We start from the raw sequence: 16,950 nt of genomic DNA, 5'->3' as shown, positions 1-16,950 counted from the left end.
CCTGCTGTAACGTTCGTTCTCCTCCTCGTCTGAGGAGGAGCATGGATCGGACCAAAACGCAGCTTGGGTAGAATACATGATGATTTATTTGAAGAAAGACGAAGACGGAAAAACTCTTAACAAACTACAAAACAATAAACAACGTAAACAGACCTGAACATGAGAACTTACAGACAACGAAGAACGCACGAACAGGAACAAACTAACAAACGAAACAGTCCCGTGTGGCGCAAACACTGACACAGGAACAATCACCCACAAACAAACGGTGTGAACAGCCTACCTTAATATGGTTCTCAATCAGAGGAAACGTAAAACACCTGCCCCTGATTGAGAACCATATCAGGCTAATTAACAATGAACCTAAACATAGAAACACATAACATAGAATGCCCACCCAGCTCACGTCCTGACCATACTAAACAAAGACAAAATAAAGGAAATAAGGTCAGGAACGTGACACCTGCAGTACAACAATACATTTGGGAGATGTGTAGACTTACTGTATTCAGGAAAGGAAATAAACCAGATCAAATCAAACTTTGTCACCTGCGCCGAATACAACATGTGTAGACCTTAGCATGAAATGCTTACTCACAAGCCCTTAAACCAACAGTGCAGTTCAAGAAAAATGTAAGAAAATATTTACCAAATAAACTAAAGTTAAAAAAACACTCGATTAGATCAATGTTACAATTTAATGCATTGTCATAGGCCATATAAATATGGCACAACATGATGTATTTGGTTATGTTGCATATCTTAATGTGCAACATCTATGAGGTGTTTGTCTGTGTTTTGTCATTGAGTTGATACAGCAGTGAACAGCAGTGGAAAAACAGGATAAGACCTTGTATGATATCCACCCAAGTGGCATTCTCTGTCAGTGCTGTAATCTCTCTCTAGGAAATAGCAGAGGCCCCACTATACTATATTGTTCCAGACCAGCCAAGGTTTCTCATTAAGACAACATAGCATGTGTGATCGCTTACTGTTGGTTTTTATTTATGTTCAGACCAAGTTAAGTGGCTAGTCTGTCACTTGTATTGTATCGGTGTTAAATCCAACCATATTAAAGATGTGCTATTAACTGAATCTGGAAAGCATGTGATGACCCATCATGTTTAAGTGGATTTGACAACATAAATTGTCTTACTTTCACACAAGGCACATCAACTCATCGTACATAATTATCTGTAGTTTGTATACATGTGTTCATGCTTAAAATGTATCATTATATCACTGTGAAATTAGTCCATCACACAACAAACCTATCCCGTGATAGCAGAAAATGATAGCAGAAAGTCAGCACAGTTGATTTTTTCACTTTTACTTACTCACATTCTGGTATTCCTTATTATTCCTGACATTTGTTCTATGTGAGTAATAATAACATGAATACATTTAATTTATAACACATTTTATGAAAAAAAAACGATCCCAAATTCAATAGGTGTTCATTGGATACAGCTTTTGAATGAGTCAACATAATCAGTCCGTAATCAGACACACGTTACAGGACGCCTTTGGAAGCAAGCAGAACATTTTTTCAGGCTCTTGCAGGCTTTAGTTTAGGAAGACCTGAATAAGACATTGGCTCTTCCAGGAAAGCATCTGAAGTTGCCTAAATGTATTCTCTGTATTCTGTATTTGAATGTGTTGTGCTTGCCATGTGGTATAGTGAGTGAGCTCTCTGGTAAACTCAGTGGTTTAAGGAGCTGCCAAGGCTTCCAAGTGGACAGTGTTAGCCATGAGGCTAAATGCACATACACACTACAGTGCGCTGTTCTGTAGAGGGATCTTCGAGATAAACAGGCCAGTCAGGTTGAAACACACTTGTCCTAACATAGAGACACACATGTACTGTATGCACACACAAATGAAGGTGCATGTACACAGACTTCTGCAGCTGCAACTCAATGACAGTCTGTACCATGCAGTGGGTCTCATCGGTATAAAAACAGAGGCAGGGGAAACACCCAATCAGATCAGTGGGATCATTATTTAATGCCATCAGTTTACTCAGAATTTACCATCAAGGACACTGAAGCTGTCTCCCATCAATTACTGTAATCCTAACATACATGTCCTAGAATGTATCACCTGTAGTCACATCATACTCCTGTCACACCAATTCGCCACATAAATACATACAAAATCATTGGTCAAAAGTCCTAAGTGGTCTGTGTTGAAAACAGAGGCACCATGTTGGAATCAATCTTCTAATTGAATTAGTGTTTGGCAATTGATGGACGTCGGTTGGTGTGGGAATAGCTTTTTTGGGGCTCCCCTTGCATGCCTCCCTCTCTGAGATCGTGTGCTCCCAGTGTTGATAGGGTGTGCATCCCAAATGGCACCCTATTCCTTATATAGTGCACTACTTTTGACCAGGGCCTTGTGCCGTGGTCAAAAGTAGTGCACTATAAAAGGGAATACGGTGCCATTGGAGGCAGACAGGGCCTGGTAACATGAGTGGCAGCCCCCTTCTCTAAAGGGGAGGAAGGAGTCGTGGTCAGTCAATTGTAAACATAAACATACCCTCAGTTTTTCCCAGAACAGCCTCAATGCAGGATTCATGGTTGTAGAAGTCTAGAGGTCTCTCTGGTGTTTTCCAAACAGCTATCCACCCACTGCAGCCTCCCGGCAGCACTACACTAGAGACTCAATCAAACCATTCATACACTTTTAAAATGAAGTGCTTTATAACACTAAAACTAGTGGCAACTGAGCTGCCACCACCTTAAAGGAGACAAAAATTTGCTGGAGTATTGAAACACGTGGTTGTCAGGGTATTAGAACAGATTTAAGATGTACTGAAACATTCATCCTGAGGTGTTTCTGAAATATGACGTGTTGTAACACCACATAAGACCTGGAAAAGGTTGAAAACCCTATGGTGTTTAGAGTCCTGTATAGTGCAGAGTTAGGTCCCTCTTTTAGTATTGTTTCCTCTCCCTAAAGCTCCCAAACACTAGGATTGTGTTTTGAATCCTGTCTAGTGCAGAATTAGATCCATTTTTCTGCAGTTTCCAAATACTGTAAAATGGGAGTCCCTCCCCTTAATGTATATTCCCTGCTCTTATATCATGTACTGGTAAACTCCTCATTGGTAATTCCAAAAGGTCAAACGTTTTATGCTCTAACAAAGCACACAAAAGTTGGTCCAGGATAATAATTCATGAGTAAAAAAAGTATTTGAGACATGATTGAAGCATCAAAAGTTGTATCTTTTATTTGCTAATTATCAAATCACAAAACATGAACAGGTCTTTCAGATGTTTATATTGATAAAGTAAGACAGTTTATAGATCTGTAAGGTATTTCTCATGTTATTCCTCAAATTCAACTAATATGCCATAATATTTCACATCCATAAAAACAATATTTCAGGCAATGACTGCTAATGTTAGCAGTAGCACACATACAAAACTTGTGCAAAACTTCAGCTAAGGGCTTAATCAAATGAAATTGCATTTGTCACATGCGCCAAATACAACGAATACAATTCACGTTACAGTGAAATGCTTAATGCGATCCACCGTTCGTCCATTATGCTAATGTTTCTGACCTGAGTCTTTATATTCAGATGATGTTGAATGGTATGGAAGGTTGTTCAGATGAATTGAATCACAATACAGTTGAGCTAGATGATGATTGACAGTTCAGTTGGCATTAGTATGCATTGGCTTTAGTTAGGATCGGCCAGCCAGTGGATAGAATAAGTAATTAAGCAATGCAAATCTAGCAACAAGATGACAATATTAATGTCAAAAGTGGAATGCAATAACATGTGTTGTGGTAGGCCAAAGCTAGAGCAGGCTAAAATGACAGTGGCTATGTAGTGCAGCATGTAGGGTATACATCAGAGCAGATACAACTCGTAAATCTTGTAGGCAAACAAGCCAGCAGTATTAACTAAAAAGCAGGCCTTCATTTGCATAAAACACAAGTGCACGAAAGGTGCAAACAATGACGTGTCAATTAACTTCTTGAGGCATCAAGAAAGCTGATCAATGGATCAAAAGAACTGTTTTACTTGGACTATTATCATTAGCAGCCAAAATGCTACACAAAACACATTTTCTTATTGAGTGGATTCCTTTTTGGTTTCCTTCTTCAATGTGATAACATTGTATACTCACGTATTCATTGACGCATACTTTCTTGGATTTGTTTGTTTGTTGACTAGTTCATCTGAGCACTTGGTGTGCTCTCACCTCTCTGAGTTTGTGAAGGACTGTTTTTATACTTGACCATAGAGTTTGCTAGAGGGCACACCTGCCACGAGTTCCATCTCTCCACCTCCATGCCCCAGGCTGGGGGAATTCTGAACAGTACATCAGCACAATGTTTGAAGTTCACATTTTGCCTTTAATCATCTAAACATTTGTCTTCTGATATATTTAAGTTCCTCACATGGTGTGTGGTTAAGTGGGTAAAATTCCAAATAATTTTGGCATTTTGCTGTCCCAACAGTCAGGGGTTCAATTCCTGCTTTTGCCTGTCCAACTTTAACTCATTCTCTGTCTCTGTCTCCTCCTGTTTCTAATCTGTCTAAACAAAACACAGAAAAAAATGTGGCAGGTAGCCTAGTGGTTAAGAGTGTTGGGGCATTAACAGACAGGTTGCTGGGTTGAATCCCAGAGCTGACTAGGTGAGAATGTAACCTTGAGCAATGCACTTAACCCTAATTCCTCTGGATAAGAGCATCTGCTAAATGGCTAAAATGTTCACATCCACTTTCTCACATGAATACCAGTGATGAGGGCACACTTTATAACTCATGCTGCCTCTGCTATAACCTACATAGCCCTAAACATTTTGATTGTAACATTATTTATAATCTCACAAAGTTTCCTGGCAGCTGTAGCCTATATTTACTGCCAAAGTCTGCTCTAAGAAAATTATTCAATTCCCAGTGTTTTCTTAAAAATATTTACTGAAAATTAAATTGTTATTTATAATCAATCAATATTTATGCTATTAACAATTTGCAATTTAAAACCATTTGATAATATGAGAGACACAGTCTGCTAAAACATTACTTTTGTGTTTTGTTGCTGCCTTTTACATGCACTGAAACATCAACAAGTGTTTTCAGAACGCTCTCCTAAAAACACAATGATTCAGATTGAAGAGCCACTTTGGGTGTTTCAGAGTACTTCCATTCTGTTTTGATATCTATTCAGTGTATCATAACACTTACATTAAGTTTACATTCAAACACCCTCCAGAAACACCAGATCTCAGCTTAGGTGAACTACTTTTCCTGGTTTCAGAGTTTTGAGTCTTTCTATTTTAACAGTGTACCTCACTCTGCACAAAACAGGTTTTATTCACCCACCTACCCACCGTGATTACACTGTGTTTGGTTCAATTACTCACAGCTTTTGGAAACCTCCTCTTAAAATGTGTAGAAGTCACAGTTAAAGTTTCTATGGAAAAATATAATTATGTAACACTGGAATCTGGTTCAGCAAGATGAATGACCAACTACGGTAAAAATGTCAGTGGTTCTGTTTTTCTCTTCCTCTAGCTCTAGGACACACACATTTACATATTTTTCAACACAGCTTGATAAGCTTATAAATTCTGTATTGAGTCTTGATAATAAACTATAGTCACAAAGTCAGGCCTGATGGATGGAGTGTGTTGTGTGTGTTCCCTGCAATATGCTCTGCCAATAGAATGGAAATCTGACTGTGTATGTAATCATTCTAGAATATATCTATTTTGTGTTCCGTGCAGACGCGTAAGCTGACCAAGGTGGAGCGGCAGAGGTTCAGTGAGGAGGTGGAGATGCTGAAGGGTCTGCAGCACCCAAACATTGTCCGCTTCTACGACTCCTGGAAGGACAACTCCAAGGGCCTCAAGTGCATTCTTTTGGTCACTGAGCTCATGACGTCAGGCACCCTCAAAACGTGAGCTTGTCCTTCCTGCCCCCACCTGGCCCCAATACTCGTTGTAGTAGAGGAGACTGTTGTGCCTTTTTTGCTCCATTTCCTCTACAAATTTATTCTCACAAATTCTTAGCGTTTTAATATTTTCTATCTTTTATCATGATCATAGAATCTTCATAGAAAACAAGGATTGATCAAAATAGTTTTCCATGTAGACTTAAAGATGGGTTCCTGATAGTCTTCTCTGGTCTGGCCTGTACTGTAGGTAAGGAAGGAAAACAGTTAGTATATGAGCCTCTTTAGGTAATTCATCCTAATAGCCTGTGTTTACCTGCAGGTACCTGAAGAGGTTTAAGGAGATGAAGCTGAAGCTACTGCAGCGCTGGAGCCGTCAGATCCTGAAGGGGCTCCACTTCCTCCACACCCGCACACCTCCCATCATCCACAGGGACCTCAAGTGTGACAACATCTTCATCACCGGCCCCACCGGCTCCGTCAAGATTGGAGATCTGGGCCTGGCCACACTCAAAAGAGCCTCCTTCGCTAAAAGTGTCATTGGTGAGCACAGAGAGCCTATACTTTTATTTAGTTCTATATGTAATTATATGTTGGGGAGTGTTTAAGGTCAGGTGTTGTCGCTATGGGGTTCACCCAACTGGGGTCATCAAGTTTTAGGGATTCATTTCAAGTTTTATTTTTTTCTAGTTTAGGACCATTGACTTTGAGTGCCCTTTCTAGATGCTCATTATTAGATCACTCTGCCACAGATCCCAACCCTATGATGCATGTCCAGTGTAATCAAATGTCTGTCGCCTACAGAAGATTTGTTTGTGTAAATCTGTTTGTCGGTGTGTGTGTGTGTATGTTTTCTTGTGATTGGTATTGACTTGTCTCTCTCCTTTCCTCCAGGTACCCCAGAGTTCATGGCTCCAGAGATGTATGAGGAGAAGTATGATGAGGCTGTGGATGTCTATGCCTTTGGGATGTGTATCCTGGAGATGGCCACATCAGAGTATCCCTACTCCGAGTGCCAGAACGCAGCGCAGATCTACCGTAAAGTCACCAGCGTAAGTGGGAATATATGCAATTAGGCAGACCCATTTATCCAAAGCGACTTACAGTAAGTAGTGCATGTATACATTTTCGTATGGGTGGCCCTGAGGGTTCAAAACTCAACACCCTGGTGGTGCAAATGCAAACACCATGCTCTACCAACTGAGCCACACAGGACCATAGTCCCACACAGAGTCTCCTCTCTCCTTGCAGTGTTCTTCAATAGCGTAATTGTGCACACGTTTGCTTTCCTCCCCTTGCACAATGGAAGTGACAAAACAACCTTCTGGATGTCCTGCAGATGTAGGATCTTAATTTGGCCTGTATTGTCGCATCAAAATAATCCTCCATCAACAGGATTTGAATGCTTAGTCTATAATGTTGCTTGATCGGTGGTTAGGCTATTACCTGGTCAAAATGAGCGTGTGTTAGTGTAGGTTTTCAGTTAATTTATGTAAATCACAAAACTCATCTGCAGCAACAAAATAGTGATCAAATTAAGATCCTACATCTGTAGATTTCGGGATGAAGTTTTTATGTTAGACTCCACTCCTCAGAAACAAAGTGACCCCACGTGAAATTATGAAAGCACCATTTTTTAAATGTTTTTGTTACAAATCCAATGCAGTCGTTTTTATCTCAATATCAAATCATTTTGGGGTAACAATTAAGTACCTTGCTATGATTTTCTTCAATTAAAATGGTCAAATAGAAACAAAAATAGCTTCTTAGGAAAGAGCATTTTTTCAAGCAAGAATTTTGCTAGGACTGTCCGGGAGTGGTCTGAGCACACACAGACTGCCAAAGATTTCCAGCTGGCAGGCAAACACTGGAATACATTTCTGAGTGACAGAGTGAGGGCTTTGCATAGGCGCTTTGTTGCGTTTTTTTGTGGGACTGTAAAAAAATACCCGGAACATAAAATAGCATTATTATATGGTTCCCATGCTTTTAAAATAACGGTTTTGTTCCGGAACAGTATAGATCACTTTCGTTCCCGGTTCTGATTCCGTTCCAAGAATTTTTTTGTTATTTTCCAGTTTTAGGTTCTGTTCCCTGAACTGGCGCAAACTATGTGGCTATGTCTAAAATGACACCCTATTCCCTATATGGGTCTGGTCAAAGGTAGTGCACTGTATAGGGAATAGGGTGCCATTTGGGCGCATACTACTCTCAAAACCTTATTAACGCAATCCAGAAGTAAGTAACTCGATGAAAGGCCAAGCTTCTCCCTGACAGAGGTGTTTACTACTCAGAGAGGGAGTCAGTAATGACAGGAACCTCTACATTGAGAGCTGTGTTCTTGGGCTTTGGGCTGGAGCATACAAGGTGGTGACGCCACAGTGGGTTTGGGCAGGCGATGGTAGAATGATGTGTTTTGAAAATGACGTCTGCATTCTACACAAACAGCGCCTTTCTCTCTCTCTCTCTCTCTCTCTCTCTCTCTCTCTCTCTCTCTCTCTCTCTCTCTCTCTCTCTCTCTCTCTCTCTCTCTCGCTCTCTCTCTCTCTCTCTCACTCTTTCTTGAGACAGACAGCAGAGCAAACAGAGCCTTGTAGAGGCTATAGAGTGGGTCTGAGAGAGTGTGTATGGGTCATAAGTGCAGGTTTTATAATAATACACTTTTACTTTCACAAGCAGAGACATTATGACCACTGTGGAAGTATGCAGTGCATTCGAACAGAGTCAGATCAAAAGAGAATACTCAATTGGTTTGCTTGCTTGTATACTGTCTGTTCCTTTGTTAAATTGATAAGCCATAGGGATATTATAATTATAGTGGAGGCCAATTGAAGGGCAGTGTCCTTTGTTGTCCATTCTTGTAATCAAGTGTTTGTAAGAGTTGAAGCGATTTAGAGAAAAGGGTCCTTTACAGCTCGATCCTCTGTCTCAGAATAAATAGGCTAACAAGGAAAATGCAGGCCTGTGTCTGCCACTTGGCAAATCGCAAACATAACAAGTCCACATTGTTGCACAATTACAACAATGTATACCAGCTAACCAACCAACAACCTTTATTTACCCAACGGTTTTATTTTAATGTTAGAATAAACATGGGGTAACATTAGGACAGCTGTGATGTTAACCTTGGATGTTTAAAACATGAGGGGATTTGCTCCATTCTCTTATCAGCGTTGACTCAGGGAGATTGAAACAGTTGCAGACCCATAATGGACTGCTCACTGCGCTGCACTGATGAGAGACAGAGGTCTGTATTCTTTTTGTAGCCACACTGCCATTTAAAAGGACAACACTAACACGAACAGATAAACAGACTATTTGGTCTTTCCCATTTCCTTGCCCCCCGTCTCTCTCTCTCTCTCTCTCTCTCTCTCTCTCTCTCTCTCTCTCTCTCTCTCTCTCTCTCTCTCTCTCTCTCTCTCTCTCTCTCTCTCTCTCTCTCTCTCTCTCTCTCTCTCTCTCTCTCTCTCTCTCTCTCTCTCTCTCTCTCTCTCTCTCTCTCTCTCTCTCTCTCTCTCTCTCTCTCTCTCTCTCTCTCTCTCTCTCTCTCTCTCTCTCTCTCTCTCTCTCTCTCTCTCTCTCTCTCTCTCTCTCCCCAATCACTGTTGTGAGTTCACTTATCATGAGGGAGGAATGTCTTACATGTTTCTGTGAGGCAACATCTGAGAAAGCACATACTTTGACCCTATCTATACATTCTCCTATGTTACTCTTATGTCCCCTAGGTTACCATTGGTTACCATATGTTACCTTACATTTTAAACCAAGCAGATAAATAACCAATGTTAACCAGATTGCTTCTCCTCACAGGGGATGAAACCAGACAGTTTTTACAAAGTCAAGGTCCCAGAGCTCAAAGAGATCATCGAAGGATGTATCCGGATGGACAAAGATGAAAGGTATTGGGCTTCTCATAATATCCTTACATTACATAAAACATATGAGGCATTACACAAATGGTGAAATGAAATTCTGCTCCTTCTGCTAAGAACTATACATCAAATCCTTTGGTGTTCAATTAATGTGTCAAATGAAAAGGAACTGATTGAATTTAATAGTTGTGTTATTCCTTTACATCAGGTACACCATCCAGGACCTGCTAGAGCACACATTCTTCCAGGAGAACAACGGCGTCCATGTTGAGTTGGCTGAGGAGGACGACACGGTGAAGTCAGGCCTGAAGCTGTGGCTCCGGATGGACGACACCAAGAAACTCCACGGGAAGTACAAGGACAACAACGCCATTGAGTTCCTGTTTGAACTCTACAAGGACGTGCCAGAGGAGGTGGCGCAGGAGATGGTGAGCAGCTCACATTTCAAGTTGCAAGTTTATTTGCCATACTGCATGTAATATCAAATCAAATCAAATTTATATAGCCCTTCTTACATCAGCTGATATCTCAAAGTGCTGTACAGAAACCCAGCCTAAAACCCCAAACAGCAAGCAATGCAGGTGTAGAAGCACGGTGGCTAGGAAAAACTCCCTAGAAAGGCCAAAACCTAGGAAGAAACCTAGAGAGGAACCAGGCTATGAGGGGTGGCCAGTCCTCTTCTGGCTGTGCCGGGTGGAGATTATAACAGAACATGGCCAAGATGTTCAAATGTTCATAAATGACCAACATGGTCAAATAATAATAATCACAGTAGTTGTTGAGGGTGCAGCAAGTCAGCACCTCAGGAGTAAATGTCAGTTGGCTTTTCATAGCCGATCATTCAGAGTATGTCTACCGCTCCTGCTGTCTCTAGCGAGTTGAAAACAGCAGGTTTGGGACAGGTAGCACGTCCGGTGAACAGGTCAGGGTTCCATAGCCGTAGGCAGAACAGTTGAAACTGGAGCAGCAGCACGGCCAGGTGGACTGGGGACAGCAAGGAGTCATCATGTCAGGTAGTCCTGAGGCATGGTCCTAGGGCTCAGGTCATCTGAGAGAGAGAAAGAAAGAGAGAAAGAAAGAGAGAATGAGAGAGAGCATACTTAAATTCACACAGGACACCGGATAAGACATGAGAAGTACTCCAGATATAACAAACTGACCCTAGCCCCCCGACGCATAAACTACTTCAGCATAAATACTGGAGGCTGAGACAGGAGGGGTCAGGAGACACTGTGGCCCCATCCGATATAACCCCACCCACTTTGCCAAAGCACAGCCCCCACACCACTAGAGGGATAACTTCAACCACCAACTTACCATCCTGAGACAAGGCCGAGTATAGCCCACAAAGATCTCTGCCACGGCACAACCCAAGGGGGGGCGCCAACCCAGACAGGAAGATCACGTCGGTGACTCAACCCACTCAAGTAACGCACCCCTCCTAGGGACGGCATGAAAGAGCACCAGTAAGCCAGTGACTCAGCCCCTGTAATAGGGTTAGAGGCAGAGAATCCCAGTGGAGAGAGGGGAACCGACCAGGCAGAGACAGCAAGGGCGGTACGTTGCTCCAGAGCCTTTCCGTTCACATTCACACTCCTGGGCCAGACTACACTCAATCATATGACCCACTGAAGAGATGAGTCTTCAGTAAAGACTTAAAGGTTGAGACCGAGTCTGCGTCTCTCACATGGGTAGGCAGACCATTCCATAAAAATGGAGCTCTATAGGAGAAAGCACTGCCTCCAGCTGGCTGTTTGCTTAGAAATTCTAGGGACAATTAGGAGGCCTGCGTCTTGTGACCGTAGCATACGTGTAGGTATGTATGGCAGGACCAAATCGGAAAGATAGGTAGGAGCAACCCCATGTAATGCTTTGTAGGTTAGCAGTAAAACCTTGAAATCAGCCCTTGCCTTAACAGGAAGCCAGTGTAGGGAGGCTAGCACTGGAGTAATATGATCAAATTTTCACATACGTTGTAAGTCTTACTCAGAGCAGAGCTCTCAGCAGAGCATTGAAAACAGTAAATGATAAAGCTGAGATTTATATACGGTAAGATTGGTATACTATATCCACTCCCTTTGGTACCACTCATGAGTTGATCTCTGTTTCAGTAATAGGCTGTGTGGGAAAGCTATATGACCTACCACTGTAGGCTGGGTATATTCCCACAACACTTGACCTTCGCAGTTACCTAACATCATGGCCTCTTTTACCTTTACTTCCTCTACATTAATGATTAAAAGAAGGGTTTCCAGTTGTGGCTCTCACAAGCTAAGGACCAGTGGAAACAACTTAGGTGTAATACTATAGCTATTATGCAAGTAGGTAGTAGAATCAGCTTACATATTGTTGGAGTGTCGGTGTTGCACCAGGTGAAAACACAGCCATTCTTATTTTTAGAGACAAACAAAAAAGTTACACTCACATATCCAGACTGTATGTATAGATAGCAAACCATACAGTGGTGATAATGAGTACAGGATGAGTTGAAGATGGAATATCCTGTATGGATTCTGATGATATAGATATTCTATTTGCCAGTGGTGGAAAAAGTACCCAATTGTCATACTTGAGTAAAAGTAAAGACACCTTAATAGAAAAAGTGAAAGTCACCCAGTAAAATAATACTTGAGTAAAAGTCTAAAGGTATTTGATTTAAAATGTACTTAAGTATCAAAAGTAAAAGTATAAATAATTTCAAATTCCTCATATTAAGCAAACCAGTCGGCACCATTTTCAGATTTTTTTTATTGACGGATAGCCAGGGGCACGCTCCAACACAGACATATTTACAAACAAAGCATTTGTGTTCAGTGACTCCGCCAGATCAGAGGCAGTAGGGATGACCAGGGATGTTCTCTTGATAAGTGTGCGATTTTTTTCCTATCCTGCTAAGCATTCAAAATGTAACGAGTACTTTTGGGTGTCAGGGAAAATGTATAGAGTAAAAAGTACATTCTTTTCTTTAGGAGTACAGATACCCCAAAAAACTACTTAAATAGTACTTTAAAGTATTTTTTACTTAAGTACTTTACACCACTGCTATTTGCAACAGACCCCAACCAGCAAACACAAGGAATCTAATACAACATAGTTTATGATTCGATTACAATTGTGGACACACACTGACATATGCTTAGCCCATGAAGTGAAGTGGATCCGGCTGCAGACAGTCTGTCAAGGGCACAGGTCAGCGTTTAATCATCAGCGCTAGAAATGTGAGAGGAGAGCGTGGCTCAGGAAGATAGCGGAGGTCAGGGCTTTAATAATATAATGGCTGTCTCTCGTACAGGACGCATTACGAAGCAGCTTCTCCTTGGCTTGGTCCCAAATGGCACCCTATTCCCTGTATAGTGCACAACTTTTTACCAGGACCCACACACTAGGGTGCTATTTGGGACATAGCACGTGTGTCCTCCAGCCCCTTTAGCAGAGGTCACTTTTAATGAGAAGGACCCGGCCTGGCCACCAGCCACAATTCCATACATGTAGCCTTTTCATCAAGATCCCATTTATTATCATCCAGAACTGGGTTTTCCTAACTTGGTCCTGGGGCCCCCCCTGGGTGCACACTTTTTACCCTAGCACTACACAGCTTATTCAAATAACCAACTCATCATCAAGCTTTGATTATTATAAGTAGTGCTAGGGCAAAAATCTAAACATGCATCGGGGGGGGGGGCAGGACCGAGTTTGGGAAACCCTGCTCCAGGACATATAATCTGGGTTATGGGAATCTAACAGCGTAATCTGACAAGGTGTTGAGCGAGGGTGAGAGAGGAGGGAGGCAAATGACCAACTTTCGGTACATCCCAAATGGTACCCTATTCCCTATATCAGGGGTCCAAACTCATTCCACGGAGGGCCGAGTGTCTGCGGGTTTTTGTTTTTTCCTTTCAATTAAGACCTGGACAATCATGTGAGGGGAGTTCCTTACTTATTAGTGACCTTAATTCATTACAAGGGTGGAGCAAAATCCCGGAGACACCGTGCCCTATATAGGAAAAAGGGTGCCATTTGGGACGCAGTCCTTGTCTTCCCCGCCGGTCTGAGACTGGAACACTGTGTTCTGAGTGGGACAGGTTTGGATGTAATGCCATCCTTTAAAGGTCCACTCTGTGATTTACAGCTGTATCTTTTACATTGATTCTTGAAGAATATCAAAGGGCCTCAGATCAGCCCCTCCATACATAGACAGCATCTGCTCAATACATATTGATTATCTACACAGCAAATGATAAGACTAGCATCCTGTCCAGGGGGTGTACAGGTCTACTATTTTAATTTGATCATTGTTGTTGCAGATGATTTTCCTGCACAGCAGGAAATGCAGACTTGTAGTGTATTCAAGCTTTAAAAAGGCTTCTAAAGTTTGTAATTTCCCCTTTAAATTGTCAGACTTGAACAAAAAAAGGTATCAACCCTGCAAGAATGTCAATTTATTATAATCCACATAATAATTCACATGTCCTGTTGCTGCAGGATTATTTTACTGCTGTGAGAAACTGGTCAAATTAAGATAGCATACTGTCACGCCCTGACCATAGTTTGCATTGTTTGTTTCTATGTTTTGTTTGGTCAGGGTGTGATATGAGTGGGCATTCTATGTTGTATGTCTAGTTTGTCTATTTCTATGAGTTTGGCCTGATATGGTTCTCAATCAGAGGCAGGTGTCAGTCGTTGTCTCTGATTGGGAGCCATATTTAGGTAGCCTGTTTTGTAATTGTGGGTTGTGGGTGATTGTTCCTGTGTTTGTGTTGTCACCATACGGGACTGTTTCGTCGGTTTATTGTTTTTTGTTCTTTGTTCAAGTACCACGCTGCACCTTGGTCCTCCTCTTTTTCTCCTAATGATGGACATTACACATACGTATATGTGTACTTACGTACATCAAGCTGTCTCATGCTACAGAAACAGGAGGTAGGCTCCTGCCCTATGAGCCTTTCTAAATTTACATTTGAGTAAATCAAGTAGAAGGGTGGAGCAAAAACCTACTGACACACACTCGTGCCTTGCTCAAGGGCACATCAACAGATTTTTCACCTAGTCGGTCAGGTTTTCAAACCAGCGTCCTTTCAGTTGCTGGCCCAATGCTCTTAACCACTAGGCTACTGGCCACCCACTGGCTCAGACAAGGCATACACAGCCGTGATGAGCTTGTCGTCTTTTCATTTCATGTTGTGTGATGTACAGATGTAGGATCTTAATTGGATCACCCTGTTGCAGGAGAACTTTCCTGCACAAAATGTAAAACGTGTGGTTTATTCAAGGTTTTAAAAGGCTTCTGAAGATTCTGAGATTTTCCCTTCCAAAAAAATTATCAACGTAATCCACATAATTCACATTTCCTGTTGCTGCAGGATTATTTTCATGCTGTAGCAAATGGGCTCAAATTAAGATCCTACATATGTACAGTACAGAAAAGCACGGTTAGGAAGTGCATCAGACCTCTTTTCACAGACAGTGCTGGTTCATGGGCCGTGAAATGTTCCCTGTTTGTCACACTATTGTGCCCTGACTTTGATATGTCCCTTCCTTGTCTGTCTCCCAGGTGGTGCTGGGCTTCGTGTGTGAGGCCGACTTCAAGCTGGTGGCCAAGGCCATCCGGGACCGTGTCAATGCCATCAAGCGCCAACGGGAGAAACTGCGCCTCCTTGCAGAGAAGAAGAAGCAGGCCATTGAGGAGGAGCCTGAGCCTGCACTGCAGCCGCCCTCCCCGAAAATCAACAGGTCTCCATCAATGTTGGAGACTCCTCAGTGCCCCATCGTCGTCCCCAACCCGACCCCCACCCCTGCCCAGAGCCAGGGTCAGACCCCCCCGAACCCTCTGACACACACCCTGTCCCCTGTCAATAGCTATCTAAACTTGGGCATCAATGCCAGCTTCATCCCTGAACCAGAGGAACCAGAGGCAGACCAGCATCAGCACTTCCAGGTCCACCACACCAGCTGCTCCTCAGCCAACTGTGAGAACACTTAACTTAACCTGCAGCTGATTTCGTCTGTGTCTGCGTCCCTAATGGCACCGTAGTCCCTATATAGTGCACTACTTTTGAACCAGGGGCCATAGTAGTGGACTATATAGGGAATAGGGTGCCATTTGAGACACAGAATTAGACTGTATCACATGTCACAGTCTCACTGGTCAACAAGGTCTATTGTCAACCTTGACACCTGGTGTGGAATTTTAATAGCCCTCTGAGGTTATAAAAGCAATGTCCATTATAGCAGTATTTGGCAGTATTTGTTGATTTCGTAACTGTTGTTGTGCTGAATGGTCCTGACTAGGCCCTGAGAGAACGAAATGTGAGCCTGAGGATAACTTAATTATTCAGTCCTAGATGGTCTTACCTCTCCAGTCGAGTGTGTGTGCGTGTGTGTGTGTGTGTGTGCGTGTGCGTGTGCGTGCGTGCGTACGATTGTCCTCAAATGTTTTATGTTTTCTAGTGACCAGCAGGAAGACTATTAAAACTCTCTTTGACTGCAGGTCCCAAATAATCCAGGTTAATCTAGTTTAAATATTGGAGCAGCATTCTTCCACATTTGTCATTGTGTACTCACCATGGTGTTAATCAATAGTGAATCCTCTGAGTCCTCTCCGTGTGTGCACACTAATCAAAAATGCTGGGTTAAAAACAACCCAATTTGGGTTATTTGGTAAACCAGAGGTGGGTAAATATTGGACAGAACACAGGCTGGGTTATTTTGACTCAGCCATTTGGGTTACATGAATAACCCAACATGTTGGGTTGTTGGGATTACCCAAACATGGGTTAATTTAACCATCAATTGGGTTTTTATTCACTTTCATTCTGGGATGAATGTAATCCATAGGTTATTTTCAGGAGGCCTGGCCCAGAAGTGGCGTGGCTTTCATGTAGTTATTTTTGGCCAGCCATGAGAGTAAATGTAATTCCTGTTAATTATGTTTGTACACTGAACAAAAATATAAACACAACATGCAACAATTTCAAAGATTTTACTGAGTTACAGTTCATATAAATAAATCAGTCAATTGAAATAAATAAATTAGGCCCTAATCTATGGATTTCACATGACTTGGTCACAGATACCTTAAAAAATGGCAGGGCCAGAAAAACAGTCAGTATCTTGTGTGACCACCATTTGCCTCATGCAGCACGACACATCTCCTTCGCATAGAG

The 16,950-nt window shown here is 42.2% G+C and overlaps 1 protein-coding gene across 1 annotated transcript in view; it reads left to right on the top strand.

Annotated features, from left to right (window-relative positions):
• Window positions 1-16,950, top strand: part of wnk4a (WNK lysine deficient protein kinase 4a) — a 66,631-nt gene that overhangs the window by 32,750 nt on the left and 16,931 nt on the right. Inside the window, exons 3-8 of the mRNA XM_038975064.1 lie at window positions 5,749-5,921; window positions 6,238-6,458; window positions 6,810-6,967; window positions 9,726-9,814; window positions 9,996-10,215; window positions 15,339-15,753. Coding sequence (XP_038830992.1) covers window positions 5,749-5,921; window positions 6,238-6,458; window positions 6,810-6,967; window positions 9,726-9,814; window positions 9,996-10,215; window positions 15,339-15,753 — 1,276 coding nt within the window. The remainder of the gene's footprint in view (window positions 1-5,748; window positions 5,922-6,237; window positions 6,459-6,809; window positions 6,968-9,725; window positions 9,815-9,995; window positions 10,216-15,338; window positions 15,754-16,950) is intronic.

The sequence above is a fragment of the Salvelinus namaycush genome, chromosome 35 (assembly GCF_016432855.1).
Source record: "Salvelinus namaycush isolate Seneca chromosome 35, SaNama_1.0, whole genome shotgun sequence".
Taxonomy (NCBI): Eukaryota; Metazoa; Chordata; class Actinopteri; order Salmoniformes; family Salmonidae; genus Salvelinus; species Salvelinus namaycush.
Note: the sequence above shows the minus strand (reverse complement) of the source record. Positions and strands in the feature narration are given on the sequence as shown.